We start from the raw sequence: 27,500 nt of genomic DNA, 5'->3' as shown, positions 1-27,500 counted from the left end.
ACGTGGTGTGGATGGAGACGAGGAGGCGGAGTCGAGGAGCAGGAGGCGGCTCGTGGCGATGTCGACGAGATGGAGACGAGAAGCAGGAAACACAGACCGTCTGGGCAAGAGGGACTGTCCCGACCTTTATAGGGCCTGCAGCTCAGGGGGAGGAGCCAGACCGAATCCAAACATCATCACCCGAATCGGGCGCTCCGATTGGCCCGATCCAGCTTGGGCCGGAAACCGCCTCACTTAGTTTCCGGCAAGGCCATCCCAAACAGCGGGAATATTGCGCTCAGAACCCACGAGATGAATGAATCGCCCACACCGAAATTGGCACGCGGAATCATCCCACAAAAACCCCCGGGCGACCGGCCGAGGGTCCCGCATGCCCACTCCGGCGTTCGACCAGCGTCAATCAACGCGCTCGTTCCACGCGCGCCAACGTGGCCCACACTGTACATTCCCTGCCTCGATCGCAGCCTCGCTGGCCACAAAGACGAGAAGACGTTCACCATCCGTGGAGAATGCATCGCTGCCAGCGAGGACCGAAGGTACATCGCCATGGATAAATCCATGCACGTTTCACGAGTGGCATATGTGTCTGCTTCCGAGCACATTTCATACAGTGCGCGCGGTTCCGCCATTATGCACGTGGCCAGCGCTCGTGTTCACACGACTCCGCTAGCGTGCGCGCGGGGCGAACACCAATATGTGTCGGGTATTGAGGTTGAAAAAAGAACAAACCGCTTTGACCTGCACACTCGTATCCTGCCCAACATGCCGTGGAGTTTGCTTTATTGGCCTCCGTACGCGTCTCGTGCAGCGTGGGCGTCATACTGGTCGTGTTTCCCGTGCCGTGAAAAACACCATTTGTGCAGCCTCTTAAGTGGTATTTATTTGCATGCCTTTCTAATGCAATCGGCAAATCTCCCCAGACCATCGGAAGCTCGAGCTGACAGTCCAGCACCAACTAGCACACCACATGACTCCCTGCAGTTTCCCCACTGCGGCGCCGCACGCGCTGCAATTTCCCCACTGTGGCGCCGCACACGCTGGCCTCCAAGGCGCACGTGGCTGATTTACCTCAGGAATAATCAGAAAAGAAGAGTGGGGATGAAATGATTGAAGCAACCCCAGCTATTAGATCATCGTAACGCACTCCCTTGTCCCGCTAAACAAAAGGAAGCGGACTATCTACACGTATAATAATGGAATAACTGTATTGGGAAACCTCTCTGTTGTATGCATGCGGTTCGGAGAACGGCAACAATATATTGTTACGGTTGTGGAAATTCACAGATCACCATTCAGGTTCCCCGAAGATCAGTTATGTCGATAAGTGTGTGTTCCAGGTTAGATTTCCCCACCAATGTATAACGGGATTTATTCGTGTGCCGGGCTGTGCATCTTCAGTTAGCCGTTATTCTGTCTCTATCTTTTATTGTAACAATAGCAACAATAACAACAACGACAACCCACGGCCGCGTTTTACGGTGATCTCCACCACGTCCGCGTGAAGCCGGTGATCTCCACCACGTCCGCGTGAGGCCGGTGATTTCTACCACGTCCACGTGCAAGCATGACTTGCAAAACGGATCAAAACGGCGAGAGGGGCAGAGCCAGCCGGGGGTGAAGGGTCAAAGGTGAAAGAGCGAGCACCCCCCGAACCCGATAAAGAGCTGTGCTGGGACGCCGAGAAGCCAGTTGGAGTGTTGGAGTCCGGGGAGTCGAGTGGAGTGTTGGGAGTCCGGGGAGTTGAGTGGAGTTACAGAGAGCGCTTGCAGTTGAACGCTTGCAGTTGAGCGCTGCAGAGAGCGCTTGCAGTTGAGCACTGCAGAGAGCGCTTGCAGTTGAGCGCTCAGAGAGCGCTTGCAGTTGGAGTTGAGTTCAGAGAGTTGGGGAGAGCGCTTGAGTTGGGCGCTGGACTTCGTGGCTTGCAGTCGGTGGTGGGAGTGGAGAGACGCCCCGTTGGGAGCTGGAGAGTCCGGAGTCCAGGCAGTTGGTTCGCTGGGGGTTCGCTGGCGCAACCAGGAGGCCTGAGGCGAGACCCATTCCCTCCTCCAGCGCGTAATCGGCTCGACCAGGCCGTAGTGGAGGCTGGACGACCAAGGGAGCCAGTCGGAGCTCGGGGGTCCGGGCAAAGACGTCGAGGGTTGCTGAACCAGGACCAATAGGGTGGCCAGGAAGCCCGCTTGGCCTCTCGGAGCCCCTTCGGTCATCCCGGCTCCGAGCAGTTGTAAAGGCTCACGAGCCCGGTTCTTTCTTTCTGGGGTTTTGCATGAAAGTCTGTGGCGCCTTGTCCAGAAGTAACAAACTGACTAAGTGCATGTACATAATAAATAGACATCAGCTGTAGGTTTTTGCTTGTGTCTTGTCCACATCCCCCCATTCACTGCTTATGTGCATTGAAAATAAATACCCCCATTGTTTGAATGTTCATCTGCTCGTTGCATCCCTTCCTCTATTGACTGCCATAATTGCGTTCAGGATATTAGCTGGCTGATTATAAGCCGATATAACGTACATCTGGTCCGACGGGACTTGGCGATATAAAACCGCTCGGCAATCACATACGGAACGAGCTGCTTAAGCGGCTCGTTTTCGTGCAGGTCCCGTTGAGGTATAAACTCCCGGCATTTCTGTCCGCGCGAATAATTAGGTACATCGACAATTCGGCGATCGACCCTGTAGCGCGTGGACAGAAGAGTTGGCTGGTTTATGGTATGTTAAAAACACCCATAGCTGGGTTTTGGCATTGATCCGGAAGTTGCGACCAGATTGCCATGTTCGGTGGGCATGCGCGGCCGCAATCGGGCTAAAGGCGGTCATCCTTACGCCGGAGTGGCGAAAATCCACAACAATATATATGTATATATGTATATATATATATATATGTATATATATATATATATATATATATATATATATACATATATATATATATATATATATATATATATATACATATATATATATATATATATATATATATACATATATATATATATATATATATATATATATATATATATATATATATATATATATATATATATATATATATATATATATATATATATATATATATATATATATATATATATATATATATATATATATATATATATATATATATACACATATATATATATATACAGTGGGGAGAACAAGTATTTGATACACTGCCGATTTTGCAGGTTTTCCCACTTACAAAGCACGTAGAGGTCTGTAATTCGGTCATCTCTTCGAGCATGACCTAATAATATGAGTGTAAATGTCCTTCGATCCGTCCGTCTGTCGCGAAAATGACGATTTTCAAATTCTATCTCCTCCGCCATTTCTCAAGCGATCTTGAATTTTATTGTGGCATATGAATCTATGGGACAACATCTAAATTTTGATCGGGCCGGATTTTCGATATTCGCTTTCGTTTTCGTGTCACGTGACTTCAAAGTTGGCAAAAAATGCGAAAATGACGATTTTCAAAATCTATCTCCTCCTACATTTCTCAAGCGATCTTGAATTTGATTGTGGCATATGAATCTATGGGACAATATCTAAATTTGGTCGGGCCGGATTTTCGATATTCACTTTCGTTTTCGTGTCACGTGACTTCAAAGTTGGCAAAAAAATGCAAAAATTACGATTTTCAAAATCTATCTCCTCCTACATTTCTCAAGCAATCTTGAATTTTATTGTGGCATATGAATCTATGGGACAATATCTAAATTTAGTCGGGCCTGATTTTCGATATTTGCTTTCGTTTTCGCGTCACGTGACTTCAAAGTTTGCAAAAACTGCCCTACCTTCAGGAGGCTATATATTTTCTCGCAGAGATGACCGTCACTCCCGCATGGGGGTAATTTTTTTTTATCATAGGTAGACTTCAACTGTTAAAGATGGAATCTAAAACAAAAATCCTGAAAATCACATTGTATGATTTTTAAATAATTTATTTGCATTTTATTGCATGAAATAAGTATTTGATACATCAGAAAAACAGAACTTAATATTTGGTACAGAAACCTTTGTTTGCAATTACAGAGATCAGACGTTTCCTGTAGTTCTTAACCAGGTTTGCACAGACTGCAGCAGGGATTTTGGCCCACTCCTCCATACAGATCTTCTCCAGATCCTTCAGGTTTCGGGGTTGTCGCTGGGCAACACAGACTTTCAGCTCCCTCCAAAGATTTTCTCTTGGGTTCAGGTCTGGAGACTGGCGAGGCCACTCCAGGACCTTGAGATGCTTCTTACCGAGCCACTCCTTAGTTGCCCTGGCTGTGTGTTTCGGGTCGTTGTCATGCTGGAAGACCCAGCCTCTCCCCATCTTCAATGCTCTTGTTGAGCGAAGGAGGTTGTTGGCCAAGATCTCGCGATACATGGCCCCATCCATCCTCCCCTCAATACGGTGCAGTCGTCCTGTCCCCTTTGCAGAAAAGCATCCCCAAAGAATGATGTTTCCACCTCCATGCTTCACGGTTGGGATGGTGTTCTTGGGGTTGTACTCATCCTTCTTCTTCCTCCAAACACGGCGAGTGGAGTTCAAACCAAAAAGCTCTATTTTGGTCTCATCAGACCACATGACCTTCTCCCATTCCTCCTCTGGATCATCCAGATGGTCATTGGCAAACTTCAGATGGGCCTGGACATGCGCTGGCTTGAGCAGAGGGACCTTGCGTGCGCTGCAGGATTTTAATCCATGACAGCGTAGTGTGTTACTTCTGGTTTTCTTTGATACTGTGGTCCTTCAGGTCATTGACCAGGTCCTGCCGTGTAGTTCTGGGCTGATCCCTCACCTTTCTCATGATCATTGAGGCTCCACGAGGTGAGATCTTGCATGGAGCCCCAGACCGAGGGAGATTGACTGTTATCTTGAACTTCTTCCATTTTCTAATAATTGCGCCAACAGTTGCCTTCTCACCAAGCTGCTTGCCTATTGTCCTGTAGCCCATTCCAGCCTTGTGCAAGTCTGCAATTTTGTCCCTGATGTCCTTAGACAGCTCTCTGGTCTTGCCCATTGTGGAGAGGTTGGAGTCTGATTGATTGAGTGTGGACAGCTGTCTTTTATGCAGATAACGAGTTCAAACAGGTGCCGTTAATACAGGTAATGAGTGGAGAATGGGAGGGCTTATTAAAGACAAAACTAACAGGTCTGTGAGAGCCGGAATTCTTACTGGTTGGTAGGTGATCAAATACTTATTTCATGCAATAAAATGCAAATGAATTATTTAAAAACCATACAATGTGATTTTCAGGATTTTTGTTTTAGATTCCGTCTTTCACAGTTGAAGTGTACCTATGATAAAAATTACAGACCTCTACGTGCTTTGTAAGTGGGAAAACTTGCAAAATCGGCAGTGTATCAAATACTTGTTCTCCCCACTGTATATTATGGAAATTCTGTGGAAATTCGCAGAACACCATAAAGGTCCGTAGTTCAGTGAGATCGATAAGTCTGTGTTCAGTTAGATTTCCCCACCGTTGTTTAATGGAAATTATTCAAGTCACAGGGCTGTCATCCTTTGAGATAGCCGTTTTTCTTTACTATCGTTATTTTGGACCAACAACCACGCTCGCCTCAAACCACAACAACCACGATCGCCTCAAACCACAACAACCGCGATCGCCTCAAACCACAACAACCACGATCGCCTCAATCCACAACAACCACGATCGCCTAACCACCTTCCCCGCTACACCAACTGCCAACCATCGGCGAAAACGCGGCCCATTCCCCCAAAACCCCGTCCGAGCTGTCGGGCGGACGACACGTGCAGGCGCGAGGCACGAGCCCAGTGGACCACGCCGGAGGGACTCGGAGTTGCGGTCGCCAAGGGCTGGACGATGCGCTCAGGGAAGTCGCGACTTCCTTTTCTTTTGGGGTTTTGTGTAAATGTCTGTGGGTGGCGCCAGTCTTGAGAAGTAGAACTGTTTTAAGTGTTGCCGTGTGAATTGCCTTATTCGGTTGTAGATCTGCGTTGGTTCTTTGCTTGTGGTTTTCTTTGCATAAACGTACACGTGTATTGCTTTTGTTCCTTTGTTTTACTGTAATATACGTGCCTTCGGTGCTTCCGTGAATAAATGTGCTTGTCCGATTGTTCCCCATTTTGCTTCGTCTTTTCCTTTTATTGAATCTCCATCTTGAATCACGTAAGGGATTGGTAGTGGGTTTAAAACGCCCGGTAAATAATCTGAACTGTCAAGGTCGACGATAACTCTGCTCGGTTATCCCTGTAGCACGGAACGAGCCGCTTTAGCGGTTCGTGTCCGGAGTCGACCTGTGGCGTGGTACAACTCCACGTTACGCTATCCGCGCGGGTACTTAGGTAAATCGACCATTCGGCGATCGGACCCTATTTCACGCGGGTAGAATAAGGACTGAGTTGAGGTGAGGTTAAACCCCCCACCCTTGACGAGCTCCCGGCGTTGCTCCGAGAGGGTCACGACTAAATTGCACGTTCGGTGGGCGAAGCGGCCGCTATTGGTTAAAAGCGGTCGTTCGCACGCTGGCGAACCAGAGAGCCGGAGAGTAAAGCAAGTAGAGGAGGAAGCGAATTCACAACAATATATATATATATATATATATATATATATATATATATATATATATATATATATATATATATATACATACATATATTGTTACGAATTTGGAATTCAATTGCACACAACATACAGGTTCCCTGAGTCAGCTATGTCGATAAGTGCTCACCTTCCATTGTTTAAATGTTCAGAGATCGATTAGATGAGCTGCGGATCGATTTAATCGTTAGGGAACGAAACAATGGAGACGTCCCTCCCCCTCTTCTGCAAAGAGGGAGAAGAACCCTGCCATCCCGTGACGTCAACAACTCCCTCCCACCCACGGTTGAGCGGGGGGGGGGGTGGATCACGAGGGCATGAGTCACGCTGGGTGCGGGGGAGGGGGTGCAAAGGATAAAGAGGACATCTTTTCTTTGTTCAAAAGCAGTTCGTAAAGAGTCCCGTGGTAGGGCTGAGTTCGTGGGAGTCCCGTGGCAGAGTTTGTGTGCTGAGTCCCGTGGGAGGAGTAAGCTTTTTGATTCGGCAGTTGGGGGAGTCGGGAGGAAGCCAGAAGCCAAGGAGCTGCGTGGAAGTCTGGGCATCGCGAAGGAGACGCGAGCTGGAGGCGCAGCCTTGCCTGCTGCGTCGCGCAAACCGCGCGTTCGTGTGGAGAGAGCCGGAGAGAGCTCACCTGCCACACGGAAGGCCCGAGCTCGACCGCGGCTACGCTAGCTGCCGTGGAGAAGGAGCATCGCGGGTCGCCCAAGCGCGTTCGTGTGGAGACAGCCGGAGAGAGCTCGCCTGCCACACGGAAGGCCCGAGCTCGACCACGGCTACGCTAGCTGCCGTGGGGAAGGAGCATCGCGGGTCGCCCAAGCGTGTTCGTGTGGAGAGAGCCGGAGAGAGCTTGCCTGCCACAAGGAAGGCCCGAGCTCAACCGCGGCTACACTAGCTGCTGTGGGGACAGGACGTCGCGGGTCGCCCAAGCCAGACACCACGAGGGTGCAGGTAACCTGCAACGGTCTCGTGGGACTCGTTCAGTCTGCCAAGTCCCACGCCATAAAGATCCAAGAGGTCCAGTCTGACCCCATTGCCTGTGATGGGGTCTTTTTCCTGCTTTTCTTTCGAATGAATGTTGTGGCGCCGAGTCCCGTAAGTAAAACTGTGCAAGTGACTGTACATTAATAATTGCAAATAGACGGTTGTAGTTCTTTGTCGTGCTTTTGTTTGCTTGTATAATTGCATACATGTTTTGCCTTATTTAATTTGCATACGTGTTTCATTCTAATAAATGTCCTTGTGTAAATGTAAACCTGCTCGTTTCGTCCATTCCCTCATTGACTGAACATTTCGTGTGTTGGGAGTTAGAAAGCCGTTGGTTTGCCGTAATAGGGGGACATTTGGACCGACGGTTCTCGGCGATTACGCCGCTTGGAATCGCGCACGGACAAGCTCGCCTCGGCGGTTTGTTCCGTACGAGTTCCGTCGAGGGTGGAATACCCCAGTAGTTGGATCACGTGGGTATTTAGGTAAATTGAAGATTGGCAATCGACCCTACCCCACATGATCTGCCGATTGGCATATTTCGGTTCTTGTACAAGGACCCGTCTCTCGGATTTATCCGGGTGGCGATCTATATTCCGGGCGATCGGTCGGGTCGACTCGACTTGTGGCTCCGTACAGAGCGGTCGGTTGGCGGCTGACCCCCGGCCTGTAACAACTGGTGTCAGGAGTGGGATGTGAACCCATCCACCTCCGTAAATTTGTGGGTTCGAATCAGTAACAATTGGTTGTCAGGAGTGCGATTCGGCCCCCTCCGCCTCTGTAGCAAAATTCACGGCGTCGGATCAGGGGTATACGGAGCAAACCCCCCCGTGTCCCCAAATTACGAGCGTTATAAATTTTATTCCCAGCACGTAAAATGTTCAGCCAAGGTGAGCAGGGGCAGGAGGGATTAGGAATTGATTTGGAAATGTTAGAATCTATGGCTCAGGACGAAATGACTATGCAGGACACTCCCATTATGCAGGTTAACTATTCCCCTCAAATAAATGCAGAGTCCGCAATGTGCGCAGCGGCGGGGGCCACGGTGTATGACACCCCTCCCCTCCCCTCCTCCGTCAAAATCCCTCCTCAGTCCCCGTCAGATCCGCGCCCGGTAATGGCGAAGCGACTGCCACCGAGCCACCTGACATGGGCCAGCTATTAGAAATATTGCTGGCAAAAATGGATGAGAATGTGCAAACGCTGCGGGGTGAAATACAGAGCATGGGGCGATGCCTGCAGGCGGGCATAAAGGCAATTGCGTGCAGTGTAACGCGGACAACGTTGTGCAAAATGGCGGTACCACGTGGCAGCTCGACCGAACCGACAAGGGGGAGTGTGGACTGTGCCGGGCCCGCGGTGGAGGACAAAACAATTCGGGGGACGCGTTGAGCGAGACTCGTGCAGGTGACGGAAAAAGTGATGGTGACACAGAGGGAAAAATTAAATGAGGTGACTGAGACATGCAGGACGAGACACGTGGAGGTGACTGAGAAATGCACGGAAACGCAAGAGACAAAGGAAGGAACACCAGAGCCACGGGGAATAGAACAGGAAACAGAGATGAAAAGCCAGGAAGAAACGGAAATAATAAATGAGGTGACTGAGTTAAAGCAAGTAGAGGAGAAACTCCAGGTAATTGACGAGCACACACAGGTAGGGATAGTGAGGGACAATGGGGTTGAGCTGGGGGAGTGTTTTGTGACCCGGTGCGAGCAGCAGGATGGCCTCCTTCAGGAACAAGGTGAGGGACTGTGCCCCCTTGAGGCGGATCGCGACGAGGAGAGTCCGGTTGAGCCTTGCAAGGTAAAGGGGGCGAGTGCTGTGAATGGGTGCACGCGGAGCTTGGGGGTTATGGAAACCCCGGGACCCCTTGAGGTGGTGCTAATTACCAGCGTGGTTGTTCCGGTGTGTGTGGTATCGAAATGTGTGTTTGCGAGTGTGCCGAAATGCGTGCTTTCCAGCACGCATGGTGTGGATGAAGCACCGTGTGTGGATGAAGCACCGTGTGTGGATGAAGCACCGTGTGTGGATGAAGCACCGTGAGTGAATGAAGCACCGTGTGTGGATGAAACACCGTGTGTGGAAGAGACCCCGTGTGTGAGTGGTGTGGTCACGAGTGTGCCGGGGTGCGTGCTTCCCAGCACTCCGTGTGTGAATGAAGCACTGCGTGTCAGAGAGGCCGTGTGTGTGAGTGAAACGATCTGTGTGGATGAATCACCGTGTGTGAGTAAAACACCGCATGTGAGTGTCCCCGCATGTGTGTGTAATATGGCGTGCCTGGTGGCGAGTGTGCCGAAATGCGGGCCTTCCAGCACGCCGTGTGTAAAGGAAACACCGAGGGTGGAAGGAACAGCGTGTGTGAGAGCGCTGTATGTGAGGGAGATGACAGTCGGTATGCGGGAGGACGCAACCGCATCCCCGTATCCGAGTGCCATGGTGGAGTGAGTGAGCGTCGTGGCACGCAGGAGTGTATGCGTTGAACGGCGACGACGACGGGACCAGATGAAGGACAAGGGCCGAGTAGCGGCCGCAGCTATTTTGAGCACCGTGCCGGGTTTGCACAGCAGCGAGCGTGGGGTCCGTGCTGTGTTACGCACAAGGCCACCACGTGCGCGGCTGCGCAGGTAAAACCGGGTCCGGAAACGCCAGCGGTGGATGTTAGCCAATCCCGCTTACGGACAGAAGCTTGGCTGGATTCGGAATTTGGACCGGATGGGTTCTCCACGCGAGAGTGTTTGTAAAGCTCCGACGAGCAGAGCACATGTGTTCGCGTGGGGAACCCCTCGAAACGCTGGGCTTGCTTTGAGATGCGCAGAGTGAAGTCATGGCTGCACGTGTGTTTGGAATCTGGCAGAAGGGAATTCCTGCCGGACGGTAACGTCCAAGAGGGACGATGTGTGCGGGGCGCAAGCAGCTGCCATGACATCACGGAAAAAGAGCGCGGCTGTGAACTGCCGCGCTGGTGGTGCGCATTATGGAAAAAAAAAAGATTGAGAAAAGCAAGCCTCGCTTCGGGTGAACAGGATTCCCAGGCAAGGGGTGGAAGACCCCCTTGTTAGGGGGCACAGGAAGTACTAGTTAGGAGGATGGGTTGGAGTTCGTTAGACCGGCTTCATGGGGACATGGGTTGTACCTCATGGAGCCCGTGGAATGGATTAGTTCGAGGGATTTTAGTTCAGATTTAGGAAATGGAATTTTTTTTCGGATTTTCGGAGACATGGACAGACTGGAAATGTGTAGTGGAGACGTAACTTAGCTTTGTAGAGTAAATGGAACGTGCATGAGTTTTAAGAGATGACGAGGGAGCACGAGTTAGTCAGGGGATTTAGTGAGAAGGATGGCAGTGTGGAGTGTTGGTGTGAGTTTGCGAAATGGAAAGTGTGTGAGGAATGAGTGTTGGACAGTGAGCCCAAGTGTGCGAGTGGAGCGAATGTGGTATGCATGTTGCGAATGACTGGTTGGGGGGAGGAGTGATTCCCACCCAAGTGACCCCGGGGTCAGTTTAATATTAGCTCATGGGTTATTCAAATTTACTAACAGGAGGTCGTTTTGTTGTTGGTGTCGAGAGAAGGCACGAAACCCATTTGGAGGGGTGCAAGAGTTCATGGACCGGCTGGGAGCGTGGCTGCGGAAAGGTGAGTTTTGTTTAGTGGGCACCCCAGGCACTGGACTAGTCGGCCAGAGTAGGCCAAGGGCCCAAGAGGGGCCGGGATAGTGTAGTGGGCATGGGCGACCCGTCGGAAACTGGACCTGTAGCGCCAGAATGCTACGGGGGCAGTGTACTGGGCACGGGCGACCCTCGGAAAGGGACCCGTGGCATCAACACGCCACGTGGGCATCGGAAGGGGGGCAATTCCAGAGAGGGCAACCCCCCACATTTATAGGGAGCAGCTTGGCTTGGAGGCAGCCTGCGGGCCTGGGGGTGCCATGGTTAGAGTTCGGCAGAGGGGGAGTTCCTGCCAGTTGAGCCACGCTGCCCAGCCAGGAAATTGTGCGAGGGCACGTATGAAAATTTGAGGGCAAGGCCCAAATTTATAATGGACACCAACACAGGCGACGGGAATCATGGTTTTTAGAACCGATAGTTTTAAAATGTGAGGCGTTTTTGGAAAGCCCCAGGGTAGTTTCAGGTTAATGAATGTTTGGGTAGATTGGAGATGTACCCCTTCGCACCATCCATCCCCTCGCTCGTTGCAGGCCGCTGGACTCACCTTCGTAGATCGCTGAACTCTGAGGAGGCCATTCTGAGGCTCCGTTGGGCCTCGAGACAGGACGCTAGTCTCTCCCTATGCCCCTCCAGAGAGGGAACGTAGGGGTTGTGAGTAGGCTAGGTGGACATGATAGGCTAGCCGGACAAAGACAATAAAGGGGGTTAGGGAGACAATTATAAAAGGGAAATAAAAATAAAGAGGGGCTAAATTTTGTTGTTTTTGTGGCAAATTAAGGGAGTGGGTATGGACGGAGACAGGCAAAGGCAATAGAGTGTGGGGGGGGGGGGGAGACAGTAGGCTAGGTCTGAGTGAGCCTTCAAAGCGGCCGGCACCACCGCACTCCCTCCAAACCTGATGGAACCACACCAGAGGCCAGCCAGCTTCACTTGTCGGCCTATTGTGCTGCAGCCGCCTGTTCTGCATGGACTTGCCTTGCCATGCCTCGTTTGCCTGTCTCTGCCATGACCCCATGCCTGCTAGCCCTTGTTTGCGTTTGCCCCTGTGTCCATCCATCACCATGCGCGCCAGGACCATCCAGTTTTGTTAGGACTGCCCTGCAGGCAGCCTGTGCATCCAGTCCATTTTTTTGTGTTTTGCGACCATCTCCATCCATTCCTCTGCACCAAAGACTTTGCTATGACTTTTGCCTTTCCCCTTTCACAGATCACAAGTCCTGGGCCATGGTCAGTATAATGTAATAGATAAGTTAAGATTGTAAATACGTGGAACCCCAACTGCATGTTTGTTTTAGCGCCGGCAATTTTAGTTAAGTTGTCCGAATGAGTCTGAGAGTTTGTTTAATTAGTTACGCAGCGCATTAGGTTATTTATTTTTGGGACACGTATAAAGAAATGTCGCACTCAGGGATCCGAAGGTAGAACGTACTAGGGGAAAACTTACACATGCTGGTCACACGAAAATTTGACGACTCGGGACGAGTCTGTAAAAAGGGGAGGGGGGTAACGAATTTGGAATTGAATTGCACACAACATACAGGTTTCCTTAGTCAGCTATGTCGATAAGTGCATGTTCCCTAGATAGCTCACCTTCCATTGCTTAAATGTTCAGAGATCGATTAGATGCGCTGCGGATCGATTTAATAGTTAGGGAACGAAACAATGGAGATGTCCCTCCCCCTCTTCTGCAAAGAGGGAGAAGAACCCAGCCATCCCGTGACGTCAACAACTCCTTCCGACCCATGGTTGAGCGGGGGGGGGGGGGGGTGGATCACGCGGGCATGAGTCATGCCGGGGGCGGGGGAGGGGATGCAAAGGATAAAGAGGACATCTTTTCTTTGTTCAAAAGGAGTTCGTAAAGAGTCCCGTGGTAGGGCTGAGTTCGTGGGAGTCCCGTGGCAGGGTTCGTGTGCTGAGTCCCGTGGGAGGAGTAAGCTTTTTGCTTCGGCAGTTGGGGGAGTCGGGAGGAAGCCAGAAGCCAAGGAGCTGCGTGGAAGTCCGGGCATTGCGAAGGAGACGCGAGCTGGAGGCGCAGCCTTGCCTGCTGCGTCGCGCAAACCGCGCGTTCGTGTGGAGAGAGCCGGAGAGAGCTCGCCTGCCACACGGAAGGCCCGAGCTCGACCACGGCTACGCCAGCTGCCGTGGGGAAGGAGCATCGCGGGTTGCCCAAGCGCGTTCGTGTGGAGAGAGCCGGAGAGAGCTTGCCTGCCACACGGAAGGCCCGAGCTCGACCGCGGCTATGCTAGCTGCTGTGGGGACGGGACGTCGCGGGTCGCCCAAGCCAGACGCCACGAGGGTGCAGGTAACCTGCAACGGTCTTGTGGGACTCGTTCGGTCTGCCAAGTCCCACGCCATAAAGACCCAAGAGGTCCAGTCTGACCCCATTGCCTTTGATGGGGTCTTTTTCCTGCTTTTCTTTCGAATGAATGTTGTGGCGCCGAGTCCCGTAAGTAAAACTGTGTAAGTGACTGTACATTAAAAATTACTTATAGACGGTTGTAGTTCTTTGTCGTGCTTTTGTTGCTTGTATAATTGCATACGTGTTTTGCCTTATTTAATTGCATACGTGTTTCATTCTAATAAATGTCCTTGTGTAAATGTAAACCTGCTCGTTTCGTCCATTCCCTCATTGACTGAACACTTCGTGTGTTTGGAGTTAGAAAGCCGTTGGTTTTCCGTAATAGGGGGACATTTGGACCGACGGTTCTCGGCGATTACGCCGCTCGGAATCACGTACGGACAGGCTCGCCTTGGCGGTTTGTTCCGTACGAGTTCCGTCGAGGGTGGAATACCCCGGTAGTTGGATCACGTGGGTATTTAGGTACATTGAAGATTGGCAATCGACCCTACCCCACGTGATCTGCCGATTGGCGTATTTCGGTTCTTGTACAAGGACCCGTCGCTCGGAGTTATCCGGGCGATCGGTCGGGCCGACTCGACTTGCGGCTCCGTCCAGAGCGGTCGGTTGGCGGCTGACCCCCGGCCTGTAACAATATATGACTGAGGTCAGGTCTTTCCTATTTTCCAACAGCCTCATCTCTGTTCATGAGTTTTGATTCCATCTCAATAACGTGACTTGAGATATACCGTTCCATCCATCTATTGGGACCATACTCTGTGCAGAGCGTTGGTGTTGCTTAAGCAGTCTACTTGGCTATTGAACACAATCCTGGACGGGTCGCCACTCCAACACAGTATACCAGCATGCTGTCACTCATTTTGCCGACCTCGGAAGGATGACAGCCAGAGTCAACCCCACCTGGTATTAATTCAGCAGCCGAGTGGGATCTGAACTCAGGATCCTTGGATCCCAAGCCCACTACCCCAAGCATTAAGCCAACACCTGGCATATATACTGTTACGGTTGTGGAAATTCACAGAACACCATTCAGGTTTCCCAGAGATCAGTTATGTCGATAAGTGTGTGTTCAGATTATATTTCCCCACCGATGTTTAAAGGGAATTATTCGTGTAACCGGGCTGTGATGTTTGAGTCAGCCGTTATTCTTTTTCTATCGTTATTTTGGAACAACCACATCTCCACAACGCCAACCACGACATCTCCTCACCATATCCTCAACAACATCTCATCAAACCTCTCCACAACGAAAACATCGCTCTCATCAACCATCTCCACAATGACAACTACGACATCCCCTCACCACCTATGCCACAACAAACATCGCTTCACCTTCATGCTCACGAACGCCGCCATCTTGTTACCGGCAACAGGGTCCTAAACGAACAACATCTCTGCCACCAGACGCGGGGATTCCCTAGTTGGGGCGAGGGCCGATGATCCCTGCAACGTCCACGTGGGAAAGATGATCTGAGAAACGTCCGCTTTCTTCGCATGACTTGCGATCGGATCAAAAGATCAAAAAGGGTGGAGCCAGCGGGGGGTGAAGGGTGAGAGGTCAAGGATCAGGCCTCACCCACGGACCCTATAAAAAGGCGCATTGGAATGCCAAGCGAGACAGTTGAAGTCGGTGGGGATCTGAATAAGTCTAGGTTCGCCGTGGAGCTCGCTTGAAGAGAGTCGGTGGAGAGTCGGTCTGCGGCCTGTGAGGAGTCGCGTGGCAAGCAGGCAGTCGGGATCATCGCAGCGGAGCCTGGAGCGCAGCCTGCCGTGCCGTGCCGAACTGTGGGTCGCTGGAGCGCAGCCAGAGAGGAGTCGCCAACCAGCGGCAAACGGTCCGAGGTGATCGGGCCCCGGACAGTCCAAACGACGCTGAGGAACGGGCGGGCTCTTAAGAGAGCATCAACTCTAAAAGAGCAAAGGCCCGTTCATTCCTCTGAGGCGTTGTCGACTAGGCCCGATCGACCGGGCCACACGACGAGGCCTGGGCCGAGCCGCGGTCACGCCAGCTGCCGTGTGGACGGGACGCAGAGGAGCGCCCAGCGAGTCACCACGAAGGTGACAGGTAACCAGCCCGGTCTCTCGGAGTTCCTGCGGTCTCCACAGCTCCGTGAACTATAAATACCCACGAGGTCCAGTCTTACCCCTTACCTTTCCTGGGGTTTTTCTTTGAATGAATATTGTGGCGCCGAGTCCGTTAAGTAGAACTGTTAATAAGTAATTGTACATCATAAGTAGACCAACGGTTGTAATTCTTTTTCTTGCTCCTGTCTTGTCCCTACCCCCCATTCATTGCATACGTGCTTGAAGACCTGATTGCATACATGACTGCATATGTGTCGTGTGTGTAATAAATGTCTTTGTGTGAATGCTCACCTGCTCGTTGCATCCTCTTCCCTAAATTGAACTGCCATAATTAAGTTCAGAATATAGTTGGTTCTTAATAACTGATAAGGAAATTGGGTCCGACGGGCTTGGCGATAATCCGCTCGGCAATCGCAAACGGAGCGAGCTGCTTATGCGGCTCGTTTCCGTACGAGTTCCGTCGAGGTACAATCTCTCGGTAGTCTGCCTGCGCGATTAATTAGGTAAATTGACCATTCAGCGATCGGACCCTGTAGCGCGGGTAGAGTATTGACAAGGCTGTGGTGTGCTTAAAACACACCCTTATCTGGATTTCTGCGTTGTTCCGAAAGCTGCGACTAGGTTTGCACGTTCGGTGGGCGAGAGCGGCCGCCATTGGCTAAAAGCGGTCGCCCGCACGCCGCCCGGCGGGAAACTATAACAATACCATTGCTTTTCTCTTAATAATGAATGGGGGTCCTGAATCTTAAACATGAGGTCAGGGCTGTGTCTGAATGCATATTGGGCATTCAACACAGTCTGGTGCTTCGTCATGCATCCTAATCTTTCTGGCCGTGGCTTGCAAGGAACATTTTAATTGCTGACTTGCCGACTTACTCAAATCATCAAGCTGCTGGCAGTCAGAACATTGTACTCCATGGAATTGTGTCATTTCTCACAGTAGATGCTGGAGTTATGAGCGCAGCATCTTAAGCCCAGTCTCGTATTTCATAAACTTAAATTACTTCACACAAGCCCCGGATAAACTCTCTTTGCAGATGACTACCACTGGAAAATGTTCAGAATATTGAGCTACACAATCATATAATCAACCATTCCTGGGCAGACCATGTTTCCATGATCCAACTCCAGAACCAAATGCAGACTGGACATCCTCTGTCGCTCGAATTCCTTTCTTATTAAATCTGAATTTCTCATGCCCTACAATGCCTTTGTCAGTAGCTCAGTGGAATACTACTCTTCCCTGTAGGCCTGTGTCCTGCTTCTCACCCCTCTCTCCTCGGTACTGTGGAATCCAATGTTCTGACATCATTGGCATTGCACATGATGAAGCTGAAACACAATGCCTGCTGCTCTCTCATCACTGACCGATTGGTGGCCTCTGTTTAGTACCACCTATATTCTGCTCTTGCTTCCCCCATTCTTCCAACACCCTGTTCTTATCCAGTTCCTCAAAGATGTACGCATTCTTCCAGCAACACTTTCTTTGTTCAACACCATAAACTCCACTCCTTATTAGTGACTAATTGACCTTGAGCCTTACCGAATAGCACGAGCAAGTGACACAACATAAAGTATACGAAGACGCACAGGAATTGCCCACAAAAATACTGAACGTGACACATTCTGCAATGTTTGAACGAAGAGTTGCAACAGGCAGACTCAAATGCTGTAACCAGTCGTACTCGACCTTGGAGGAGCAAAGCATGAACCCAGAAAGGCAACGCCAGAATTTCTGAGATTATATTAAACCTTATTTTGATAAACATCAGGTCTTTGTCTGTCTTCATGAAGGCAGATTATCTCCTCTGAACAAGAATGATTATTTCATTGAAATTTTGAGGTGTTGGTTTGTTCAGTTAGCTTGGAAAAGTATATGTGAAAGTTGAAGTTTGTTGTGAATAAATATGTGGTTTATTAATTAAAAAAAAATACATTTGTAGAGAAATAAATCTAAAAGCTTTTACTCGCTTAGAATGGAGGCTTCATTTTGTACAATCGTAAATTCAATTTTAAAAGTGAATCGCATATAATAACTGTAATGAATAACTTGCTCTGTCACTTTCTGTCAATGCAGAACTTGACATGCTGACATGCTCTCTGCAATTTTACAGGGATGGGACGAAAAGGCAGCATGTGAGGCATGACAGTGAATGCTCTTGCGGATCGCCACTCGTAAGCAGCGATCCTAATGAAGACCACAACTACGGCATGTCAGATCAGGGCCAGGATGTACAAGCTGGTGGCTTCCAGTCTCTTGTGTCAGGTTCTTCGTCATGTTCCTCCCACTCTTCACACACCTCCCAGTCCATGTCCTCCACCTCCTCCCCACTTGACGAGCCTTTTGACCTCTCCTTGAAGAGAAACCAGCAAGTAGAGAATACTCGTGCTGAATGCTACACAGGAAAATCTCAAGATGACAAAGGCAGAGCTCCAACAGCTAAAGGAAACGTGGCACGGAAAATCACCACGATGGTCAGCTCTCGAACAACCAGGAAGGTTGGTCGGCGAAGAAACGCATCTACAGGGCAAGGGACAGAGAACAGAAAATCTTGTAAGAGAAAGCGTGTGGGGTGCTGGCGGTCTAACAAGGCAGTGGCAGCAGCAGCTGCTGTAGCGGCTGTGGCAACTGAGGAGGATGATGAGGAGCTGAAAGCAGCTGCTGGATACCTTCTCCATCTTGCTGGTGTAAAGGAGTGCCTTGAGACTGTTGTTTCACGAAGCCAGGCTCGGCCGAGCTCTGAGAAAAGGCGGCGGAGAAAGTAGTCACAGGTTCCATCCAGAACATCATGCACTGTCCCTCCCCTCTTGTTTATAGTTTCCTGGCCTGCACAAAGGCCTTGCCATTCGTGTCTCTGCATGATAAGATTTATTTTGTAACTGGAATCGGTGATGAGATGCTTATTTCTATGAACATGATCTTTATATTTTGCTTTCCATGATTTTGCATCATCGAGTTGCAACCCAGGGGATGAAAGCCATAAGCGTTCTCGAAGCAGGCACTTGCTGCTGTCGGCACTCCTGGTCCAATGATTTTGTCTTCCTACTGTGAGTGGTAAATCAAGAATGTGTGTTCCTTGGCTCGCTGCTCAATTATCGATGTCATTATTATAATTTAGTTTTTTTTGGAAAGTGACATTAGGTAGGGACTTTGCAAGCTTTGGAGACATATATCAAAATTAATTGTGTGCGGCTTTGCAATCAGCGAGAAGCGCAGGATATCCATCCTCGCAATGCCTCATGATCCGCACCATGGTGTACAATCGGCAAAGTGTATCTGTGATTCGTCTGTTGCTGGGGAAGGGGGAGGAGGTGGTTTTAGGACGAGGGATGGGCCCACTCCCCAACCCACCCTGTCCATGCCTGGCATGGGGAACATATCCCTGCCACGAGATTTTTGTGTTACTTGGTGCCATAGTCGGGCCTTTGTGTCAAAGCTTACTTTATCTGAACATTTATTTCTGTGTGGTCTTCTGAGATTGGGCTCACAATATTTATATGAACATGCAGATACAGTTCAAGTATTTTCAGATTCTCCTTTGCCAATTTACACTGAAGGGTTAAGGCTTCCTTTTGTCAGATTTGTGATCTCTTCCTAGTACTCTATTTGAAGATTTTTGGAGGCAGCTGAGCACGGAATGAGAGATGTTTTCATACGAGTCATTTGCCATGTAATGTTCAACGCCATGTTCTTTGGTTGGTCGACCATGTTATTTGGTTTGTTGCCATGTTCGACGTCACTGGAGTTGGCGGTGTCGATTTTTTTTCTCTCCCCCCCCCCCCCCCCACACACGCTGCCGTTGTCGCTCTTGCTCCGGACAGGATAAAGTGGATAAGAAAACATTGAAAAATAAATTAAGCCATGGCCAACACTGCTGCTTTACCACATAAAGTAACCCGTGATGGTGATCGGACTGAATGATTAACATCATCCCGAAACGTTGCCTCAGGTTGCCAAGCAACGCGGCCCAGTATATTGGCCCAGAGGTTGGTTATCGTACAGGAATGGCCCTGTGAAATGAGGTTGGATCGCCGGCCCATGCTTGATCTCAGGTCAGTTAGTTTCATTGCCGTTTGAGACACAGTACCACGGTGTGTGCACTTTGGAGTTACCGAGTTACTGTGAAACCAAAAATATGCACTTAAACCCGCTACAACTAAACAACAGGAAAAACCAACCCAGAGGGTGCGGCGCAAGAGATTGCTTCAAATTGCACACGTATTTGCTCGCTCACTTGTGCGACATTCTTCCCAATCGAATGTAATTGTTTTATGTAGATTTACAACATTTAATCTTGGCCTCTTGTTTTATTTGCACTGTTTTTTGTCGCGCTGATGTAGCAAATGGCAATTAATATGGGAATGGGGTTCTAAAAGTGCTAAGGTTGTTTTTCTTTCAGGCTATCTTTTGGGGTTTTGTTTTTCTCTTAATTGTAATAGTCTGCCTTGTAAATTCGCCCCTCCGCAATCCCCAACCTCCCCAATCCCTATCTCCTCCTTGATAACTTGGCAACAAGCATTTACATCTGAAACCTTGGTCTTTCAGGTGCAGTCTTTCAATAGCACTCAAAGGCTGCTGAAGCCACACAGTTTAATATTGTTGTCACTTCTTGGAGTTTGAGCGTTTCCTTCCTTTCATTTCCATCTTCTCTTGCTCTTTTATCGTCGAGCATTGTGGGAGATTGTCTTCTTCTTCTTCTTCTTCTCCTTCTCCTTCTCCTTCTCCTTCTCCTTCTCCTTCTCCTTCTCCTTCTCCTTCTCCTTCTCCTTCTCCTTCTCCTTCTCCTTCTCCTTCTCCTTCTCCTTCTCCTTCTCCTTCTCCTTCTCCTTCTTCTCCTTCTCCTTCTTCTCCTTCTCCTTCTTCTCCTTCTCCTTCTTCTCCTTCTCCTTCTCCTCCTTCTCCTTCTTCTCCTTCTCCTCCTTCTCCTTCTCCTCCTTCTCCTTCTCCTTCTCCTCCTTCTCCTTCTCCTCCTTCTCCTTCTCCTTCTCCTTCTCCTTCTCCTTCTCCTTCTCCTTCTCCTTCTCCTCCTTCTTCTTCTCCTTCTTCTTCTCCTTCTTCTTCTCCTTCTTCTTCTCCTTCTTCTTCTCCTTCTTCTTCTCCTTCTTCTTCTCCTTCTTCTTCTCCTTCTTCTCCTCCTCTGCATTTGCCTTGGTGTGGGGCCAAGTGCGCCAGGTAAGGGCGAATCATTTGTACACGATACGTGACCTTTTATGTTTGCGCTTCGATCGATCTCGCTTTACCTCGTCTATTGTGTTGGGCATTATTGAGTATTGCAGGGATTGGTAGCAAACATGCAAAACATAATATTATTTTATTGCTTTTTGTTGTGCTTTTTTTTCTAGCTATTGAATGAAGTGCAAAATGTTTGTTTGTTTGTTTGTTTGTTTGTTTGTCAATTGCTTTGCTGCGGTGAGAGAAATGATTGCTTCACGCTTTAACGTGTTAACGTTGGATGGGGGAGGTATTATGGTGAGGGGTGTTTATATGAGTGAAGTTAATTAGTCTATCATATTATTACTAACTATGGCCTTGATTCAGACTCAACATCACAAATTCGTTCCACTGAACCGGGAACTCGAGGGGACACCCTGGCCGCACGAAGGAACCGCAATTGTTCCAAAGTGTGATACTTTAAAGTCGGTTGTTTACAGTGCATTGTCGATCTCATACTGATTGGTCTTCTTACGTTTCAAGATTCGACCTGAGGCTTGGAACGCGCCGAAGTTTCCATTTGTTGTCGTTTCGTTGATTCCACGTGCCATGTGTGTTTTTGTTCCTTCTCCACCTTTTGAGAGCGAAAGCAATCCGCAAAACCGCACACTCCTTGAACCTTTGCATTCTTATTGCATTGTGATGAAACGTGGCGAATAGCACGGATGATTTGACTCGTTGCTCTCCGTTGTGATATTTAGGAGGGTGGGGGGTTGGAATCAGGGCCTGGTTTGTGACTTATTTTTGTTCCCTTAACGATTGTATTGAATTTGACTTTCTCTCGAAGAGGGATATACATCGGTGTCTGGACTCAGAGAGAACCGTTGGCCGTTGCGATGCACCGATTGTGTTGGAATCTGCCCGGTTCAGCAATTTGTTTGTATACTTTTGTAACGATGCACCTTGTCCTACAGGCTGCAGGGTTCTTGATGATTCTGAGGATTGTTTTTTGTTTTCTCTCCTCTTTCAGCTGAACCTGCTTCGTCTTCCAATTGTAATAATTGCTTTTTGACTGCAAGGTGTTGTGATGGGCAGCAATTCCATTCCTTTTCCCCATTTTACGTCCACAATAATTACGAATCGACAAAAGGGCTGAAGGATATGGACGAGGCCTTCTTGGTCCTGCGCTTTCCTAACCGGCCATAATTTTTCCATTTGAATTGCTGCCAATTCTGTACAGGTTCTCTGTACTTTATTGCCTTGCTAACTCTGCCTTTTAATTTTATTTGTGTTCTATTATTAGTTTGGCCATGTTAATGATTTCTCAGTCATACCACTGTTGATCTTTGTTGCAACAGGCTGTACCTGCCAACCTCACTTTACCATGGAACCTCTGTCTCCGCCAACTCGACTGCAGTGTTTGTAAAATGCACGAGGATGTTAAAATTTCAATCCTTTGCCAAAGAAATATTCTTTCTTTCCTTTACAAACCTATTCTAATAAAGTTATCTTGCTTCCTCATGCCTGCACTGGCTGACTGATGATTTGTTTGGGAAACTAGTCTTGCTCGTGAAGGCTGGTGTCAGTCTGCATCGGCGGACAGGTCGAACTATGGCTGGAGCCCAACGTTGATTTAAGCAGGTTAACCACCCCATGAAGCAAGTAGCTTCTTGCTTCTCACAGCCGTTAAAATGACTTTGACCACCATTTTTTTTATTCCATGCATTGTTTTTGTTTTTTGGTGAATGCTCTGACGTGATGTTTCTGGAAGAGGTCTGACCAGGCTGGATGTGTGAAGCCATTCTCATGTTCTGCAAATCAATATTACACAAAATGTAGGTTCTGTTGATATTGCTGTGTCATGTTGTACTGAAACATCCCTCCTCCTCTACCCTTGAGGATGCAGAAGCTTCCTGCATTCTTCTCTCACCATAAACTTGGTGTGCTACAAAAACCTCTTTGTAAACCTGGTCGGTGCCCACAAAATTAGAAGTTTGCAAAAGAGGAGAATACGTCAAACTTACATCACCTATGCAATGGCACCTCTCAGCATTTGCACGAGATTAAGACAAGGCTGGTGACATTGGCATCATTTTGATGTTGACGTGGTTTTACCTGTTCTTTGTAAACTTCGCCAACAGCTAAGATTTCAAATCCTGTCTTCCCTTGTTGTTTTGTCTGTGTTGTATCTATTCCTGTCTTATCCGTGTCTCCCTCACTCTGCTATGTCAAATTTGTGAGTGTGTCTGTCTCGGCCTCAGGCCTCAGTTACAAAGCACCTCAGTCTTGGGGTCCGTCATGTAGTCTTTTTGTTTTTTTTTTTATCCTGAGTGTCCTCCCTCATGCTTTTCTTAAATTATACTTCACCCTCTTATTATCCCCCGCCGCGTGGCGGAAGGGGGATATTGTCACCCAGGTCGTCCAGCTGTCCGTCCGGCTTTCCGTCCGGCTGTCCGTCCGTCCGGGCGTCAACATTTATAGCTGTGAGTGCGATAACTCATAAACTGTTTGCCATATCGATTTGAAATTTGGGTCACACATGTACCACCTGAAAAGGAAGAACCCTATTGATTTTGGGCGTGGCCAGATCCAAGATGGCCGACTGGGGCGGCCATCTTCAAAAAAATATTTTTTTCACCATATCAATTTGAAATTTGAGTCACACATGTACCACCTGAAAAGGAAGAACCCTATTGATTTTGGGCGTGGCCGGATCCAAGATGGCCGACTGGGGCGGCCATCTTGAAAAAAGGTTTTTTGTAATAAATGGAAAACTGCTTATCTGATTTCAATTATTTTCGAGATGATGACCAAATGGTGTCTTGTTTCCAATTCACCTCCCTCATTATCTGGAATATGTATGACCTTTTTAATTCAATGGCGGGGATTCCCCATCTCTGATGGTATATTTCTCAAATCTTTTCAAAAAGATTATTTTTTTACATTGAAAAATTAGTCTCATTCTCGTTGTGGGCCATACAAATACTTGTTCTCCTATTGTTATCGGTATTTTATTGTTATTATTATTATTCCTGCTGAATTTTGTGGAAGCTGTTGTGTCGGCACCGCTGCTCTGATTTGATTAAGTTTAAAATTCACAGGAATATTGGCGTGAATGGGAGTTCCTGCAGATTGTTTCTGAGTTTTGATTTTGCAATCACCATGGCAACCAGCTTGGATTTAAGTGAAAACGTAAAAAAAAATATTTCCGAAACCATAAATGCTCTCGATTCGATTCTTCCCAGGTTATGATCAAATAACCATGGTGCAAAAAATGTGTATAAGATGACTTCATTGGTGAAGCGGTTTAGCAGCCATGTTGAGGTTAAAAAAAACAAATTTGTCCGATTAACACGAATCATTTTTTGTGTCATCTACATCACAATAACAACTTGAATATGAAATTTTGTTTTGATCGGTCACATGGATACTTGGCAGGTGATGATCCAGGGTGCACAAACGTTGTTCAACATGGTCATCAGTCACGTGGTTTGGCCACCATGTTGGATTAAAGGTCAACACCTTTTAAAAATCTTCTTCAAAAGTGTTCCACTGATTGATGTGATACTTGGCACATATGATTGAGTACCCCTGGGAATATATGTTGTTCACGATGACGTTATTGGTCATGTGGTTTGAAATTGCCTCGGATCGGACAAAGGGTGCTTGGGCCCCTGCATAACTGCTCACAGTTTTAATTATTATTACTTTCTTCATTAGTCTTCATCTTTGTTGCTAATACTACTGAAAATAATGAATTGGCTTTTTTGATAAAACGCTTCTAAATAATAATTTAATGAAAGGTAAGTCTTCTTTTTTTCTCTTCTACACAAATATATCATGCCTGACGACTTAACAAACCACTCTCACCTATTCTTCTTTTTCTTCTTCCTTCTTCTTAACACAGCTTCTGTTTCAAATCTGGCATGCTCGCAAGTCCACACTCTGTGCACCCAACCCTACCCACTAACGACACCTCTCCCCCCTCATTAAGTGTGGTCTACCAATATTTGTGGTCTCCGTTCTGGTCTCCATGACCTCTCTGTTCAGGTTACTCCAGCAGCTATGGACATTGAAACGTTTCTCTCACAGGATGTTTCCGATTCCTGTGTGTCTCTCCTTGGTTATTCTGTGTTCCTCTTTGACAGGCTTCTCACCCACTCCAGAGGCAGTGTTTTCGTGTATGCCAAGTACTCCATTGCTCATTGTCCATTGCCCACACTAATCCCTTTGGAATACCTCCAGCTATGTATACTTCTCCACAACCACCTAATGTTTCTCTTTGTGATATACTGTCCACTTAATGATTATGACTCCATACACACCTCCATTTCTGCTAATTAACTCGTTGGATTAACTCGTAGCCATCCATCCCAACTTTCTGTTCCTCATCTGCGGTGATTTCATCTGTCACCATGCCACCTGGCTGGGTGTCAGCTCCGCAACAACCAGCCATGGCATTGCAGCAAAGAACCAGCCATGGCACTGAGAGTGACCCAATCTATAAACTTTCCAACCCAGATTTCTGCAACTGGTACTTTTTCCTCCTGAACTAGGAATGAATACCTTTGCATCTAATCTCTCTTGTTCCTCTTCTACCCCCATTATTGGCTCTTGTGATCACTTTCTTACCCATATATCTCTGGCTTTTGTAAGGGAACAACCTCAATGAAACATATATGGGTGTTTGCACAGGCCAACTGGAAAGGATTGCCATCTGCCCTCTCATCAAAGGATTGGGCCACCATCTCCACAGCACTTCATATTGATCAGAGGCAGCTGGTACTCCAGCGAAATGCAACCTTCTCCCAGATATTGATTCTGCTTGGGAATACTTTTGTAAAAGACGACTTTCTCTCCTGCACCAGTTTATCCCATCCCATCTGCGGCTATCCTATCCATCCTCTAAGCACTGGTACACTGAATCATGTTGAGAGATGGATGCGGTCAAGCAGCTTACTTCCATAAGGCTTGTAACAAGTGTGTCCATCCTGAGTCAAGCCTGAAAACATCACCTGAGGTGAACTCTCCAAACAGTCTTCCCCCAAGTCACGGTGGTGTCTTGTCAAGTTTGTCTCTGGTATATGCTCTTCCATCCCCTCCCTCAGTTCAAACAGCATCACTGAAGACTCTGCCCGAGATGAGACAGAATGTCTGAAATGTGTATGCCTTCAAATCTCGTGCCTACTCTGTAACCCATCCAGCTCGGTCCCCATTTTGCGTGCTCGTACCCACTGTCTACTGGACTTTATCCTTCTCAAGCCTGGTGTTGGCTTAATGGTTAAGATGTCTGGCTTGCTTAAGATCCTCGAGTCTTGAGTTCAAGCCCCTTTCTGGATATTGAATTAACACCAGGTGGGTTGACTCAGCCTGTCATCCTTTCAAGGTCGGTGAAATGAGTACCTGTGTGCTGGTAACAGGGGGCATTGCATCAGTCGCAGTGCTACACCCCCGGAAAATGATGCAGCCAAGCAGCCATAGGCTGCATAGAAATAAATTAATAAATATCCTTCTCACCTGAGAAAGTAGAGAAAGTTCTGTCCAGCCTTGGCTCTGTTTCGGCAATAGGCCGCAATGACATCAGTCCCCATGTTGTCAAATGCAGCTCTGCAGTTCTTGCTTCCCTTCTGTCTGCCTTATTAGGTCTGTCGTCCTCTTTTGGCCACCTCACATCAGTCTGGAAGGTTGTGCAAAAAATCACTGGAAGGTTGTGCAAAAACATCACTCCTGCCTACAACGGTTGTGCAAAAACAAATCATATCAACTAGAGACCAGTGACCTTGCTTCCAATTACAAGCAACGTCATGGAATCCGTAACTGCTGCTGATGTCAAACAAGTCTTTCCTGTTTTGAAACAGCCTCATCTCTGACTATTAGTTTGATTTCTGTCCTGGTCACCACTGTGGACATTATGCTGGTTCTCTCTCAGCGATGTTTGGAGGCCCTTATTCTCAAGACCTTCTCTTTAAACATATCTCGGACATTCGATATGGTCGAGCATTCTGGCGTGCTTGCCAAGCCATCTGCCTGTAGAATTCAAGGCTGCCATAATTTCTGACTTCCTCCACTCATGCAGTCGACGTGTTGCTGTCAATGGAACCTTCTCCCAGTGGAGTCTGGAGTTCCCCAAGGCAGTATTGAGCTCAGTCTTCTTGCTCGGTGATATGTGACTTCTCCAGTGATCTGGAAAATCCTTTCTTCCTTTTGGTAGACAACACCACATTGTGTCATACAGTACCCCTATCCCACTGTTTGGCAGACAGCAGCTGCATCACTCTGCTGATCTGGAATTGATTAGAGGCTGGTCTTATAAATGGAATGTCTTTCAATCCTGGAAAATCTCATTACTCCGGCAGGATCATCACACTAAACTACCCGTCTGTTTCTATGGTCTACCACTGGAAGAGGTTGTGTCTTGAACTTCTAGGTATCACCATCAGCCATCCCTTCCTGGGCTGACCATGTAGCAAAGCAAAGCTGGCATGCAAAGCCAGCCACAGACTTGGCATCCTCTGTCGATTGAAGTCTTTCCTTGGAAAGTCAGAGATACAGTCTACAAGGCCTTTGTCTGTAGCTCAATGGAGTACAGAGCTATTGACTATGGACTGGCACTCCAGCATCACCTGGCTCTCCTGGATTATGTGGAATCTAAAGCTTTCAACATTATTGGAATCTCCCGTGAA

The 27,500-nt window shown here is 48.2% G+C and overlaps 1 protein-coding gene across 2 annotated transcripts in view; it reads left to right on the top strand.

Moving 5' to 3' along the window:
* Window positions 1-22,338, top strand: part of LOC147023868 (forkhead box protein N3-like) — a 171,816-nt gene extending 149,478 nt beyond the window's left edge. For both annotated transcript variants that reach the window (XM_085889751.1, XM_085889752.1), the window contains one exon: window positions 17,780-22,338. In XM_085889751.1, the coding sequence (XP_085745877.1) occupies window positions 17,780-18,431 (652 nt within the window). In that variant the 3' untranslated portion in view covers window positions 18,432-22,338. The remainder of the gene's footprint in view (window positions 1-17,779) is intronic.
* The last annotated feature ends 5,162 nt before the right edge of the window (window positions 22,339-27,500 follow it).

The sequence above is a fragment of the Eptatretus burgeri genome, chromosome 7, assembly GCF_056783735.1.
Source record: "Eptatretus burgeri isolate ZD-2024b chromosome 7, Ebu_testis_v1, whole genome shotgun sequence".
Classification (NCBI taxonomy): Eukaryota; Metazoa; Chordata; class Myxini; order Myxiniformes; family Myxinidae; genus Eptatretus; species Eptatretus burgeri.
This window is presented reverse-complemented; position numbering and strand designations above follow the sequence as displayed.